General features: G+C 28.0%; 2 protein-coding genes across 5 annotated transcripts in view; one reads left to right on the forward strand and one right to left on the reverse strand.

Moving 5' to 3' along the window:
• Nucleotides 1-17,827, reverse strand: part of LOC149058366 (uncharacterized) — a 476,835-nt gene that overhangs the window by 390,194 nt on the left and 68,814 nt on the right. The gene's annotated exons all lie outside the window — the stretch shown is intronic.
• LOC107165576 (uncharacterized) lies at nt 276-13,437 on the forward strand. Of its 2 annotated transcripts, XM_089221011.1 has the most exons (6): nt 280-887; nt 962-1,387; nt 2,111-2,327; nt 2,792-3,241; nt 10,619-10,855; nt 11,684-13,437. In XM_089221011.1, the coding sequence occupies exons 2-6, from the start codon at nt 969-971 to the stop codon at nt 12,707-12,709; spliced, it is 2,349 nt and encodes a 782-aa protein (XP_089077137.1). In that variant the 5' UTR covers nt 280-887; nt 962-968; the 3' UTR covers nt 12,710-13,437. The 2 variants fall into 2 exon arrangements, with proteins under 2 accessions (XP_089077138.1, XP_089077137.1); XM_089221012.1 differs by lacking the exon at nt 2,792-3,241 and having other exon boundaries at nt 276-887.

Consider the following 17,827-nt stretch of genomic DNA (forward strand, 5'->3'; position numbering starts at 1 on the left):
TTTCTAAATACAATTAGTAATACTAATATAGGTACTATACAACAGACTTGCAGTAGGTTACGGTCTTTTTCCATTATCATTTATTATAACAGGTATAATAATAATATTATTATAAATCGTGGTGTGATTAGTTAGGTTGTTATCTACGTAAATAATATATAAATATATGTGTACATATACATGTATGTATCAATGGTCACCTGGAATATACAACTCGTTAGGTATCTATTAGATAAGAGGAACACGACAATAGAAGTTGAATACTTGAATGCCATAAATGTCTAAATTAGTAAATTACCTAATTTATTGCTAATAGCGAATATCTTTGGGATTAGGATTATGGCAGCAGTGCAATAAGCCATAAACCGGTTTAAAACAAGAATAAATGACAAAAAATATAATATAATATATTATTTGCTATTTTGCCATTTGCAGTTTGCAGTTTGCACCGCAGTAGTAGACTGCCACTTGTAAGTGTAAAGTGGGAGTCCGGTGTTCCGTGCGAATGAGCACGACTATTACTGACGTAGATCGTAGACAAGTAGACAACATCAGTTCAATTTCTCGAGAGATATGACCTGTATATGGCCGTAACTGCGCAGTAATTCAGTAGATATGTTAATATTTATAATACTCAATAATTTTTAAGTTTTAACCGAATAAATTAAATTTTAATGGTCGACTGGATACCGTGTTCTTATGATCTTGCAATTCGCTGTCGTCAGGGGTTTCCCTACAAAATTTTAATGTATTCGACGGACGGTTTTCTGCGTTTACGATGTAAAACCCAGTCGACCGTCATAAACTCATCAATTCATCATACCATTCAATCGAAAGTCTGTTGAAATTCTGGTAGCAAGAGGAAAGCAAAACAAAAAAAAAACCACGTAAGCAGATTTTTATTCCATCATATACCTAAGTTTTAAATTGTTTTAAATTGTTTTCACTTTCTTTTTACTAGATCGAAAATGTTTTCTTCAATGTTTAAATCGCTTGTAGCTATATCTAATAAACAAAATGAAAATAACAGTGAATCAAAACTAAATACTATTGAACATAATAGTCAAAATATTGATGTTCTTAAATTATTGAATGAAATCAAAGATGATGATTCTATTGAAAATATAGTCGTTTCTAATGTAGTACCTTTGGACATTAGTACTAAACATTTATCAATTTCTTCTGACTTGGTTGGTGTTGAAAAAAAACAACAAATACCTGTTGAATATACCAATGAAATACAATTATCGAACCAAATAAAATCTTTGCATTGTTTATTCACATGGAATTTAAAATCGCAAAAGACACAAGATGTTATTACACATATTAAAAACAAATATGGTTATTACAATTTAGACATTTCGGTATCAGAATTTACATTTGTAAGGTAAATATGTTTCAGAAATTAATTTGTCTAATCTACTAATGTACAGTAATTGTCAACAATTGTCAATCATTACCATTTTTAAGTAGGTACTTACAATATTTATCTTGGTAGGTTATGAATAAGTATAGACTATAAAGTATCTTAATGCTTAAGAAGGTAGTGTTGTTTTAGATGATAAATTGTAACTAATTAATTTTAATGTTTCTATAGATATAGAGTATAGAGACACCTACACAGCTATAGCCCTATAGGTAATATAAGTCCATATTATATCTAACAATTACATACAAATAACACATTAAAAAGTCTTATGTAATTAGTGACTGAACATTTTTAAAGTTTGGTAGGTACTATAATTGTTAAAATGTACTAACAACCTATAACATAAAAAAAACTTTAAAAATAATAGCTTGTTATTCAATAATAATATTTAATTGGCTTGAATATATTAAGTTCTTTAGTAAGTAGGTACATTATAAGGCAATAATTAAAACATGTTGATAAGACAAATAAATGATGAATATTTTTAATTTAACATTTTCTTACTAATTATATGAATTGAACTTCAATATTATTTTATATTTAATAATTTGTTCTATAAATTTATTTAATTATATTTGTATGTAAATCAAAAGAAAAAATATTGTTCCTAGTTTAATAATACATTTAGCCATGTTTGACAAAGTATTATTTAATTTTTGATAAGTATCTTCTATTCTTTAGATTCATTGGTAATTTAATCATTAGCTATGAATTATTTCAAACTGGTAAACCAAATGAAAGCGAAACAAAAATCTTGGAAGTTGGTAATTGGCTTGAAAAGTTGGATAATGGTACTGATGAATTTTACTTGTCTATTAAGTCCGCGTTAAAACACATAAAAGTGGCAAATTTTATTCATATGCTATTTGCTGCAAATGAAACTGGAGGATTTAAATGGGTAAATTGTTATTTTTTAAATGTAAGTAGTAAAATAAAAAAAAATATTCAGTAAAACACAATAATTGATTGGTCGCCAATGGTGAGGTACTCAGGTGACAATTTGTTTTTATACTGGTTACAGAAATTATAAAATAGTTTAGATGAAACTATTAATACTGCCACTTTTAAACTTAATGAATTCATAAAATTTTTATCAGTTTTATTTTATAAAAAAAACTGATTTGATTTACTAGTTATTTACATTTATTATAATACAAAATGTCCATATAATATTGCATTTTTATAATTACCTAATTGTTTAATTTTTAACATTGACAAAATAGCTATATAAAAAATGTAGAATGATATATATTCATAACAAATTGGAAAAAAAACTTGCTAATATGCCAACATGAGATGAAATAATAATAATCGCATTTGCTCTTTTAAAGTGATTTTTTTAAATTTTACATTTATTTTTAGTTACTTAAAGAAATCGTTCCATTTGACAACATGGATAATAAATCCAAAGCTGCTGTGTATGCTATAAGAGCTGCTATATTAGTTGAATATGGGAAAAGTCTTGAATGTTTTAAAAATGCATCAAAGTATGCTAAAGAAGCATGTGAATTGGATTCTAAAACTTCTCATTGGTTTCATATTTATTCGTTGGCGTTGATTGCACAAAGACAATTTGTGTATACACACGAGTTATATTCAACTGAGAGACTGATGTTACAGAAAAACGCATTGTGTCCTACAGAAAATGAAGTTAACTTAGCAGTTCAACAATCTATTAATTCTTCTGATGGAAAAAATACTTATTCTATTAATTTACTAGTATTAACTTCTTTAAATGAATTGTTGGTCGATGAATTTCAAGTGGCACAAAATGGATTACCTGTTTTTAAAACAGATGATTCAGAATTTATCGTAAGATTTTATTTTGTTTTTAAGAGGAATGGGTTATTTATCAGAAAAGTTAAGTGTGAAATTTTAGGTGATAAAAATTTGAGAATTTCACTGTAAAAATTAACCCACTTGATATAAGAAAACGCGACACTTGCATTAATTGTTGTCTCAGTCTTACAAATGTGTAACATAGCACATTTATGCTCAGCAGTTTATGTCTTATTCCGTTAACTTAAAAATTAGAAAAAACAAACTCAGAGCATTATTTTAAGTAATTTTCACTGGGTGGCACTTCAATAAAATTGTCTACCAGAGAAACATAGAAAGAAAATCAACTCTCCTATCTCAACAATTTTGATATAGGTTTATTAACTGTACTCTACTGAAAAATACATCTACAAGTTGTATATAGGTTTATTTATTGAGAATTTGAGATATTATTATTATATCAAAATTACCGATTTTTCAATAATAAAACTTTGATAAAATAAGTAGAACAGAGTATATACATTTCTATCAGTATCTGTATTTAAAAAAATACGTGTTAAAATTTAAAATTATATGTTTGAATCTATGGAAAAAAATTTTTGTATAAATTCTTGATTCTGGTATAGCTCTGGGTCAGGTAGTTTCCTTCTTCTCTCTTTAGATTCCAGAAACTTAGCATTTTAATGACAGCTATATTATAATAGTATACATTAGGTATACAGTCAACAAACAGGATAAGATCATTACTATTTATTAACACTAAAATTCGTCCAATATGGGCTTTTATAGCAAATTACGGACCGATTGAAAAATATTTCTCGAAGGGCCGCGACTATCCAATTCCGCCCTGGACGAGTATAAGTATTTGATATTTCAATCACAGAACAATGCTATGAAATATGAATACTTCTAAACAATTGTATAAAAGTAGTATAAAATTTACCTATACAGTGTATGGTCGCCTCGCCTGTTTTTCATCAGGAGTACAGGACGAAAATTCAAAATATGTAGAAAATTAGAAATGTTGTAATATAGCACCTTATTCCCACCCAACCTTCAATTTACGGTGACGATCGACGACTTTCTATGAAATTGATAGCATCGTTAAAATTACGTGTTCTATTTTCGTACTACATCAGCACAACTATATCTATTCGTATAATTTATATTATCAATAGGTATATAATATAAACAATTCCGACAAAATAGTTGTGAGCACGTGACATGTTCTACATCCAATAAAATATTATTATTGTTTATTATATAGTATGGGATAAACTATACAAGAGTCGAAAGCTTAAAATAGTTTTATGTTCTTTATACATATATTATATACATAATAATTGACATTGGTACCTATTGGTCGTTATGAGAATGTATTAGTCAGTGGCAGTGTGGCACGATCACCCACCAGTGGGTAGCATTAATATATCACTAGTGCCCCGTACTTTGTATGTTAAAATATGCAATGAACAAACCTATCATGAAACTTGATGGTAATTACACTATCTGTGTTTTATTGGAAGTTCAAATACTATAATTCATTTATGAGCACTTTTATTTTACAATTTATTACACACGCATAACTCACTTAAAAAACTGAATTATTGTAAAAAAAAAACAGATAATGTTCTTACCATCAAGTTTCATGAGAATTTGTTAGATAGAGTTGCTATTTTATGCGTTTCTAAGACTGAGACAACAAATGTAACAAATGTGGGTGAGGCATCTTCTTAAGAGAATTTCTTAACAGTATGTACTGTTACTATCTTATACAGACATAACATAGAAAATATATTTAACAAATTTTTACTACAGACTGTTAATAGTCAAGGGGATTTGATTCTGTGATTTTCTGTCTTTGTCTATCACACCCTGGGCATATGATTTTAGTCATGTTATATGTCAAAAGTACCAATTTACCTTATGAAGCTATAAGAGTTCTAAAAACAGATTTGAGATGATCATCAAGTATGTTGAGTCTGTTTTAAAACAAAGACAGAAAATCACGGTTAGGTTAATATTAGAACAGCCTTATATATTGGATTGTTGAGGAGAATATAAACAATATATTTGGTATGTTACATGTGTGTAAGACTAAAATTACATGGGGATACCTGGATACCATTTCCTATATTTATAGAAAAAAAAAACTAAAAAAGTTGAAAAATTAAAATGTCAGTAAACAGCTCAAAACAAATCTAAATATTTTGAAAATTTTATCAAATATAGAAAATGCCTATATAAACATTCAGTCAAAACTTCAAGTATCTGCGGTCATTTGTTTTAGAGCTACACCAAAATAAGAAAATCACTAAATGTGAAATATCTAGTGAAAATCCCATGTTGTAAAAATTTAAATTTCAAATGCTCACAAAAATTTAATTTGAATATCCGGTTGACATTTTTTTTTGTGATAAAGATTGACAAACTTGTAAGGAATCTTGTATTAAGTTTTCAAATCTTAGATTTAAAAATAAAATTTTATATGAATTTCTAGCTTAAAATAATTTGTGAATTTTTGTGATTTTTTTGAATTTTGTCATAATTCAAACTTTGAATGCTTATAAAAAAAATTGTGACTATGAATTTATTTTATTTTTCAACTGCTATTGTAACAATATGTTAAGAGCCTTGTATTAAATTTTCAAGCTTTTCTACCCAACAAATAAATTTTTATCGATATTAATTTAAAAAAAAAACTAATAATGATTGAAAATTGCAAATACCTTTTAATAGTTCAACTTAAGTCGAACATTTTTGTAAATTTAATGGTGGATAGAATATACTTATACAAACATTCGGTGAAAATTTCATGGATCTATGGTCATTTGTTTTAAAGTTACATGAAAAACCAAAATCAATTTTGTCGAAAACTGATTGTGCGTAAAATTTCCCGTTTTTCCCTTAATTTTAAGTTTGTTTTTCTCGATTGTTTAGAAAAGTATTAAGAATTTTTTACTTTTGACCCCCCAAAGTACCAACTAGATTCACTTTCTGAAGTCAAAAATCGAAGCACTTTTACTGCCCCAAAACGTGATGACAGACACACAAAAAAAAAACACTTTTATTTTATGCTTGGTTTTGATACTTGATGATATAAAAATGTACCAATGGTGTCGGGTGTCTCCATGCAGTATTTGCAGGCAGTCACATTAAACCATATGAATAATAAGTATGAAAAGATTGTTAAATATATTATTTATTATATTTATATCATATTATATATGTTTATTATATTTATTCTGGTTTAATGTTTAAGTTTAATTTATAAAAAATATCCAATACTGTCTACCAGATAATGTATATAGATATAGTGTTCCAGACTACAATAAACATTGTTAGGCTCATTACATTGAATTGTCGTATGATATCTGGTTCTGTGTGTTACTTTTGTTTGCTAATTACCATACCACATTATAGTATGTTACTGTAATAGCTAGGGCTCAAAAGTTATATATTATTTTATACTATGCTCTCAATTTATAGCAGATCAATATTATAGAATTTGAAAATCAAAAATGCATATCTTGTATCATAGAAGTTGTATGTTTTGACAATTTTAAAAAAACTGTCTATTATTTTGATTTTTAAACAGATATTATTTATATTAAATAATTTCTAAAGAAGGAAAAAATGATTTGTTCTTTCTTAATCTATGTAATTTAATAATAATAATATCAAATATTAAACTCAATTATTTATTATAAGCATTTTTTGTTATTGTGGCAGTCAACACTTAACATTGTAATAACAATTGTGCAATGTGCATTTAATTTTAATCATGCTTACATTCCAATGTACTATTTTTTCTAATTTTGCATAACTATATTTTTTAGTTAAATAAAATGTCAAAATGACTAATAGTTTTCTGCTATACTTTTATACTGAAGTTAAAAATGCTACATACATTATTTGGTAAATAGTATTGGATATTATTAGTAAACTTAAATAACGAGGCAGAATTAATATTAAATATAACTAATCACATATTTTACATTCTGTTTTCATGAAATTTTTTTTTATGGCTGTAATATCAAAATTTTAATCGTCGCTTCAATCAAAAAAAAACTTATGATAACCGTAAAAATGTACCCCATAAACGATGTAAAACGGGACACTACTTCAAACACAAATCTAAATTCTCAAATACCTTAGTCTTATGTCCAGACAACAAACTCAAACAATTACTCCTCTATTCCCTTCCGACCCAGATCTAATTTCAATTAAACTGTCTTCCTTCCTCGATGACAAGTCCTTAATAAATCCCTTAATCTTGCTTTTAACCACTTTCATAAGCATACTCATAAAATCTAATGACACATAGATCACATAACATTCATCATCCAATATCAATCCTTTGGAACACTAATGGACTTATCCATTAAAAACTAGAACTTGAAGCATATATAAGTAAAAATCCTATACACTTACTCCTCATAAGCAAGCCCATTTAACCAAAAATTCACATTGTAACATTTCTGGGTATACATTATACCAATAAAGTCATCCTAATGGAACTGCACATGTAGGCTCTGCAATACTAATTAAAAATAACACAAAACATACTTCCCTTCCTCCTTACTAAACTGATAGCTTCCAAGCCACAAACATAAGATTAACTCTAAATAATATTCCAACTACCATCTCATCTATTTACTACCCACCCCGTTCAAAAATAAATGCAGCTGACTTATAGACAACAAATACTTTTCGTCCTTTGGCAATAACTTCATTGCCGGCGGCGGTGATTTTAACTCTAAACATCCACCAAGGGATTTTAAAACAACTAACATTAGGGGTCGTGCACTGAACAACCTCATTGTAAATAAAGCTATGAAAATTATTTCACCACAATACCCAACTTACTGACCCTCACATCACAACAGACAATCTGACATTCTCGACTTCTTTATTTCTACTCTGCCAAATCACTTATTCGCTACCATTAATAACTCAGCTCACCTTTCCTCAGATAACTCACCTATCATTCTAATACTAAATGACTCCTCAGTCAAAACTAAATCTTATCCTACTCTTACTTCAGGGAATAGCATATGGTCCAACTTTCAGGCCTTATTAGAAAATAAAATCACGCTTAATATACCTCTGATAACAACCCTGGACATACACTCGGCTATTCTATCTTTTACATAAAATATTCAAAAAGCTGCACTTAATTCAACTATACAAAAATCCACTTCCCAACTTCCCCAACATATCTACCAACTAATTATCTCCAAACGTCACGCCCGCTCTAGATGGCAGAGATCGCACCTACCTAGTGATAAAAAAACTTACAATTACCTTGCCTCTGTTCTTAAAAATACACTTCGAAAATTTAAATCGGGCAATTATCAAAATTATATTAATTCCCTTTCAACAACTAACAATTCTTTATGGAAAGTTACAAAATATTTACTTAAACAAAAAAATATTTCTCCTCCTCTACGTTACCCTGACAATACTTTAGCAATTTCGCACATTAAGAAAGCTAATTTATTTGCCTCTGACCTAGAATCTAGATTTACTCCCCACCCAGACATACTTGATTCAGACCACTCAACCCATGTCAAATCATCTTTATTTCAAACCCTCCCTATGTCTCTACCTACAAAACATACCTCTCGCTCTGAAATTCAGTATATTATAAAAAATATTGCCAACAAAAAATCTCCTGGTCATGATTTAATAACTAATAGAATCATCAAACGCCTTTAAAAAAAAGCCATCATACACCTATCACACATATTTAACTCCATCATGCACCTGTCATATATCCCGTCTACAGGAAAAAAATCAATCATAATATTAATCCATAAGTCAGGTAAAGCCCCTGATCTCCCTTCTTCCTACCGTCCATTTAGTCTCCTTCCCTACCTAAAAAGAATCCTTGAAAAAATTCTCCTTAAAAAGATATTAACCAAATTATAAGGAGAAAAAAACAATTCCCGATACCCAATTTTGGTTTTAGAAACAACCATTCTGCCCTGCACCAAGTACACTGAATCGTTGATAATATCACATTTACCTTAGAAAACAAACACACTGCAATGCCTTATTTCTAGATGTGGCTGAAGTGTTTGATCGGGTCTGGCAAAAGGATCTGCTATACAAAACTCGTTTTCTTACAATAAAATCCTTTCTCTTAAACAGATCATTCCAAGTTTGCTGTGAAAACGAACTTTCGTCAACTCACCCAATAAATGCTGGGGTTCCCTAAGGTAGCATTCTTGCTCCTACGCTATATAATATTTTTACCTCCGACATACCACACTCAGATGATTCTACTCATCTAGCTACATCTAGCTCTACAATCTAACTCACTTTTGCCGACGATACCGCTATTCTGTCTTCTAACAAATTTCTACAAGCTGCCACAAATCACCTCCAAAAACATCTAGTAATTCTACAATACTGGTTCCATTAATGGGGAATAAAAATCAATGTTCATTATATTTACCCTTGGTCTTAAAAACAGTCAACCAATAAAACTAAATAACTAAATAATTCAAACACAAAACTCGGTAAAATACCTTGGACTTCACCTAGAAAAAATACTAACTTGGCAACTTATATAAAAAACAAAAGATCTTCCCTCAATCTTAAATTCAGACAGCTCCTCCGATCTAATCTATCTCCAAATAATTAACTTCTCATATATAAACAAATCATTTGACCTGCAATGACCTTGGCATACAAATTTGGGGAACCTCTAAAAACTCTAACATAAATAAATTCCAAGGTTTTCAATCCATCAATCTCCGACTCTTAAATAATTCTCCCTGGTATGTCAGCAATCGCACTCTTCATGATGACCTAAAGATTCCAACTGTCTCCAAAATAGCGTCAAACCACTTCAAGAAATTTCATTAAAATACTATTAATCATCCTAACCTTTCCTCTCTCTCACTCATAGATAACCCAATCCGCCGCCTCAAACGAAAATTGCCACACGACCTAATTAATACTTAAAGACAATTGAGATTAACATTAGTTAGTAAAAAAAAAAAATCATTAAACTAAATATCCACCAGTCATATCAAGTTTGAATGGGCATCTCTGATTGTCAGATCAGACACTGGTCTTATTATATAAAAATATAAATTTAGTTCCAATTATAATTTTAATTTTTTGAAAACCATTGGTTGTTATTTAAAATACATTAGGTACCTACCTTCAATTTAAAAAATGGGATTTTCTAGTTTTTGTATCATTAAAGTTAATACATAATAATATTAAACATGTACAATAAAATATAAGTGTAGAACTAAAATGTTTGACAATGTGTGAAATTTATTTATTTTTGAACAAAAAGTGTCCAAGAAAATTTAAGATTAATATTTTATAAAAACCATTAATTAATTTTAATAATTAATTATTTGTTTTGTTTTATTTTCAAATAATTAGGATGGAATTAATACAGATTCAAATTTTAAAAAAGATACAAAAAACCGTAAAAATGGTGAAGATGCCATTCCTTTTCTTAATAATTTACTTCCAAAACATAATGAAAAAGACAATCGGAAAATTATGGCTCAAATTTGTTCACATACAATATTATTCACAAATAATTTTAGAGCTGGTGTTGAACAGTTTTTAGCACTAATCGGAGAGCCAACATTTTCTGCTAGTGATCTTGTTATGGTAAGTTTTTTTTCTTCACATTATTACTTATTATTATAAGTTAAGACAGTTAAGTTAAACTGAATGATGAATGATCTTAAACGTAATAAATATATTTTTAAATTAAAACGAAAAAAAATTTATATTAAATACCATATTTCTGCAACTAATTACCATTGTTATCATCTAGTAATTTACTTCTCTTAAAAACATATTCTAGGTTACCTCTCTCTTTAAAAATATTCACATTAGGGATAGCACCACTAGGTTTTGAAACCCTTCTGGATTATTCCAACATTCCATACCGTCACATTTACTTATTACAGTTAAGTAGCATCTTGCAGGTGCCAAATGTTATCCCAGAGATTTGTTAGCAATTGTTGTTAGTAGAAAATATTAAAATACTTAATATAGATGATAAACATTTATTCAAATTATTAATGTTATTAAATCAGTCCATAACATAACAGACCTTTTACTAACAGACCAGCTCTCTTCATGTTTCCATTGTGTCTAGATAGGTGGCACTTCCGATAACTGAGTTACTCTGAATATGTTAAATTTATATGTATATATATATTTATCAAACGGGCAGCATCACCAGACCCTGTCGGCATGCGACTATCATAATATTGTTCTATGATAATATATTTGTTTTCGGATGATCGGTCTATCGAGTAGAAGGTCTATGGCCCATAACAATAATTATCACTGAAAAATGTCTAGAATAGAAATATATTATATACATTTTGTTTATTAAGACTGTACAACAAAAAATTAGTCTCAATAATTTACTGGTTATTTACATTAGTATTACTATTTTAACATTGTTGGAATTATTTGTTTTAGCATCATAATTCGTCATTTATTGGTTCCAAAATATTTAGTTTAGCCGAACTAATTTGGAATGAAATCAAATTAGCCATAGAAATTTCAAGCGCCACTTTTCTCATGGATAATTTATTTTATTATTCAACATTCTTAAAGATTAACGAAATGTGTAATCTAATAATAAGAGCTGTAGATCCATTCATGAGGTTCAAGATAATCGGTGATACATCTGCTATACCTAATTGTGCAAAAACAATGTACAATAATGAATTTAAAATAGAGCAATATTCTAAATCCAGAAATATATTTATTAACTCTCTGCAACAATTAAATTTAACTCAGAATACTAATATATATTACAATCAACATTTAAATTCTTTTCAACAATATCAATGTACAACATCAATACCGTCGTTAATGGATATAACGTTTGATTTAACACCTCAATCAACATTTTATACAAATAATACAACAACCAATATTCCTTCAAATTTAACAAATATAGATACTAGTTTAACCAAACTACCAAAAGGATCAACCTCTCAAGCAACTTATAAAGCTCGTCTCAATAAATTATTAAAAAATTATCCTAAAAGTTTTAGAATATATACAGATGCATCGAAAATTCAAAATAATGTTGGCATTGCCATTGTATCTAGTAAGGATACATACACATATAAGCTATCATCTGATTATACGTCATGTGAAGCTGAAGCAGTAGCTATATTGAGAGCACTTGATTATGCGTTAGCAGAAAATTTCAAAAATTATATAATTCTTAGTGATTCATTAAGTACTATATCATGTATTCAAAACATAAATACAGCATCTGATGTAGTTAACAGTATACTGTGCTTAATACATGCACACCAATTAAAAGGAAATGTAATACATTTAATTTGGATTCCTAGTCATAATGAGATTGAAGGTAATGATATAGCAGATAGACTTGCAAGACAAATTGCCACATCAACTACTGCAATCACTTATTCTCATAACTCATTTATGGCAACAAATATAAAATCAAAATTTTTAAAATCATGAAAATATGTATTTATTTAATATTATCAAGCATTAAATAAGAGCAATGAAAATATTAAGTTGCTTATGGTTTGGCCAATTACTTAATTATAAACAAAAAAAAATATATATATATTGTTTAATCAAAGCTATAGCATAAAAAAATGTATTCTAATATATCGGATATAGGCCCTTGTGGTTAATATCTGAAAAATATCAACCAAAATTCATATAACCATTAACTATGACCATAAACTAAAAAAAATTAAAAAAAATTGATTAAGAGCAATTTAAAAGCAATAACATAATTTTTATTTTACAACATTGTTAATATTGACTAATAAATAATCAAGGAAAAAATAGTTAATAGTTATAAATTATGACTCTATCGATAAAATGCTGATAATTCTCACATTACTGATTGTTTATTTTTTTTACTAATGTGAAACAATAAAATTGTGCAGACTGTGGAGATATATCCATTTCTAAGTATGTCACTATCATTGATATATTACTGTGCCATTATTATTTTCTATTTTGAATTAAAACACAAACAAAGAAATATGTTTACATAATCAATTTTTACACAGAATGATAGCTCAATCAGCTAATCAGAGCCAAAAGTACAGTATTTTTGTTATTTTATGTTCGATCAGTTAATTATTATTATTGCCATGTATTATATGTTATTGTAAATATACTGAAAGTGTATTTAATATACCTATTATGAAAAAGTCTTGAACACCATTAAACCAGCATTATTTTATTTTTCCACTAATATTATGAATTATGTTCCATAAAAAAAGTAGCCAGTATTATAACTAAGCTATGTTTAGACATGAAACATATTAATAGTGCTTATTAGCACTTAGATGTACTGTGATTGTTAATTGCTTAAGTTAGTCAAATTCAGCTAAGCATATTTAAAGTTATATGTTGACTATGATGATAGATAGAAAACAATAATCTTCATAATACATAATAATAGATAATAAAAAAAAATGTAAGAACTTAAAGGAGTGTTTGCATAAAAGTTTATATTTTATTCTTTTGAATGAAATTATACAATGTACCCTAAATCTCATAGTTTAATATATATCAATACTAATAACTTCTATAAAAAACACATAATTAAAAAATAAAACTAGGCTTTTTGAGAAGTATTGATGTATGAAATAAGTGCATAATGGAACACCCATATTGTCATTGGAAAATAATGAGCTTATGAATCTTATGTTACTTATAACTTAGATCATGATATATTATGGTAAATTTATTTAGCGAATCGTTAAGTTTCATTTTTATTGTTACCTAGGAACCTAAATAATAATATCAAATTGGGCATCGGCATAATTATGATGACCAGACGTACTCTTTTTCGCAGGTCAGTACTCTTCTTTTGATGTGTGTCCTAGTGTCCTTGACAATAGTTTAAAGTACATGAAATTGTACTCTTTTTTTTAAAAATATAAACGTTACAACAATGGACATAACCAAATAACTAACATAACTGAAGATAATTTTACACTTGGTATTTTTACCTTTAAAATAATTTATACTTTAGTTTAAGTTTACTTAAAAAATCTTAAATTTAAAGTATTATCATCTTAGACACACACAAAATGAGTAGACATAATTTCAAATAATAAGTTTTAATTGTTGATTATAGGAAAAGCATAATAGAGTAATTAGATAAAAAAACAAATTATATAAATGGAGATGACCTATGGCCGCTAATAGCTATGGTATGGGAAAAATGAGTAGAAAAGTACACACATTGGTTAATTATGATAGAGGAGGACCTAAGTTTTAAAATGTACTTTTTTTGGATTTTTATATCTGGTCACCTTAGGCATAATAATGACATAGATTATATAACAGCTAGATGACTATATAGTTACTAGTAAGGGCCAGTTGTACCGTCTACGGTTAAACTTCGATTACGCTTAATCAGAGATGGTACAACTGGCCCTAAGTAAGAGTAAGTAGTAACTACTAACATAACTTACAAAACATATTAATTGACAAAAATCATAATACAACCTTTTCATAAACTCTGAACGCTGAAACCCACTAATCTAAAGAAAATACTAGAATCTACAAAATATTCTTGGATGACAATGAGAAACCATAATAATAATAATTATTAGCTTATAAAATATCTCGGTTTACAATAATTACTGTGTACACTATATATAAGTAGGTATATATACAATGAACTACAACGGTGTGCAATAAAAACAACAACTATAATATTTTTTTAAACATTTTTGCCATAGAGTATGACAGGTATCTTAGATTATATATTAATACTATGTATATACTATATGGTTATAGGTTAACATACAATATACCTACTTGAAAGTTGAAATGCAAAAATATTTACCCAGCACAAAAGTAACACTCGCGACACACGGGTAAATAGGATTCTCATTGATTCTTGTAAGGTGCAGGTAACTAATTAGTGTTACCTACTATGTCATATTAAAAAACAAATGACGTTCATTATTATATTATTACATAACTCAATATGATTTGAAACTGAATGAGATGTTGACATTTGACAATAATCAATCCCGTTAGGAGAATTAATAAGAATTACAAATATATTCTTATTCCTATGAAAAAAAAATAAAAAAATTTGTTTTGTCACGCTTCATTCTTATAGCGTATTAAATCACATTATCACTGCTATTTTTACTCATTATCAAAAACCACAGACATAACACATAATAACCTAACCTAACCCCTGTGTGCAAAATATGTCTCATAGAAATTTCATAGTAGTCACATTGAGATATACATCTTACAAAATCGGTCGGTCCAGGTGGGCTCTCAGGTTTTTTTATTTACAACCTTAGGTCTGTTTTGTGTTTTCCACTATTTCTCATTTATAATAAATCATTGTCTGAAGGTGTATTTCCTGATATTTGTAAGCTCAGGTACCTACTCAAAGAATAGAAAGTTTGAGGCGCCCATTGAGGCTTAAAATTGTAATGTGTGGTACAATTCCAGAATTACTTCCAAGGTATAATATAATAAATTACATAAATAAATATAATAAGTAATAACTATTACAGGTACCTCATTGAAACGTGGTGGAGAAGTTTGAACAAGATTGGCAAATTGACGCGTTTCTGAGAGACATGGCACAAGTTTTTTAACTACCTATAATCATTATATTTATTTTATTTTATTTTTCTGATTATTTTTCAAAAAAAGACGAGACGATGACTAACGGTCTTTTATAAATATTTTATAGCATTTTATACAATGCATCATAATTTATAATTGTTTACAACATTTGATATGGTATAATAACACTTGACTCATACGTTAATTATTTATTTTTTTTTTTTTTACTTCTTTTATTGACTATATGGTTTGCGTGTATATTATTATTTTTTACATTATGATTTAATTTATATAATAATTTTATTTTTCAATCTATAAATTGTAATCGTAATCCGTGCAGGCCTAGAAAATATTATTATCTTCAAAATTATCTAAAATGTCTGTCGGAATAAAATAAATCTAAAAATACGGTTTCCAAATTTTCCTATAGTTCGACTAATCTGTATATAAAATTAATACTTGTACCTATTACTTGTGTATGTATGTATGGTGTAATAAAAATAATTATTATTTATATTACTTATTAGAGTGGTAAAAACGGTAGAGTGCAATCAAACGGTAGAGCGCATACTGCAGTCGTAATGTCGCCGGTAGAGCGCATACGACAAGATAGCCATTTATAGTAATTATTTATCATCATTCATTTACAGTATGAATTGATTATTATTATTAATTAATGTATTATGTTACTATATTATTACTCATAGTAGGTAATTTATTACCTATAATCTATATTATCATCATATTAAATCATCTTATATTAGTTATATTGCCAAAAATAAATTATCGGCTGTTGAATTTATTTTGGCTGAATCTTCTTAAGTTCTTTCAAAGTCACATTACTTAGCGACATCTTTAGCTGGTGGCAGTCTGGCAAGTTGACATTTCGGCTTTGCCACGACTGTGAAACAATGTGATACCTTATGCTGTATGCTTTCGAAGTCGTCAAGTTCGATGGTCTCTCCATAATATATAGTTTTACTATATAGTAAGGTATATCCCTATAGGGATTTCACTCCAAGGTCAGCAATTTGAGTTGGAGTTCCTTCATGATTTTTTTCACTCATACTTCCATATTTTCAGTTATCTATTGTTATAATAAATAATAGTAATTTTACATTCTTACATGATTTTTAAATTATTTTTATATTTTATACTAACTGGTAAAAATTAACATTTTAGATTTTAAATATTTTAATCATAAAACATATTTTTATTTCTTCTCAGGACTCAATTTCACAAACTTGATTGTTTTGTCAAATTATAAATAAATAAAATGTACCTAGTCCAGTAGTCAACTTCTTATGTTTCTAAAACTATCGAGGACTGAGTTCTATTGGAAATTGGAAGTACGAAAGCATGTTTTTACGGTCGGTTTTTTTATTGTAAGGCCTCGAATAAAATGGTTGATGTATATATATATGTATTACATGACAAAGATTGGAATCTTCCTACTCAAGAAAGCATGATATAATTACAATAATGCTATGACACGTATATACCTGCATACCATACGTCCATAATCCATACCCCATACAGCGGCCTAACCCCAGGCTGTTTGTCCGGGCGCACACGAATTGCGTACCGAAACAGGTAAACGATAAACGAACCTTTTTATGTTACTTTTTCATCCATGTCATCCACGGTTAATATTATTATAACTATAAAGTGTTTCCTAAAGTTATATGCCATAATAAAAATGTCAGGTTATATAAAAAAAAATTAACTGTAAAAACATAATATCATAAATAGTATAAATCATAATCATATATTAATTAAATTTTTTCTGTGCACCTAAACTAATTGAAAAAAGCAAAAGCAAAATTAAATTAGTTTATTTGGAATGAGAATGACTTTAAACGAATTTATGTATAAAAATTAAATTTTTATATTATATATATAAAAAAAAAGCATTTACTTTAAAATGCTAGCCCTAGTAATAACTTAAGGTATAATAACCAGAGTATTATATTACTAATACTTAATAGGCAGGTGAGGTATCCTACG

The sequence above is a fragment of the Diuraphis noxia genome, unplaced genomic scaffold (genome assembly GCF_037042655.1).
Source record: "Diuraphis noxia isolate RWA-SAM2 unplaced genomic scaffold, SU_Dnox_SAM2 contig0002, whole genome shotgun sequence".
Lineage (NCBI taxonomy): Eukaryota > Metazoa > Arthropoda > Insecta > Hemiptera > Aphididae > Diuraphis > Diuraphis noxia.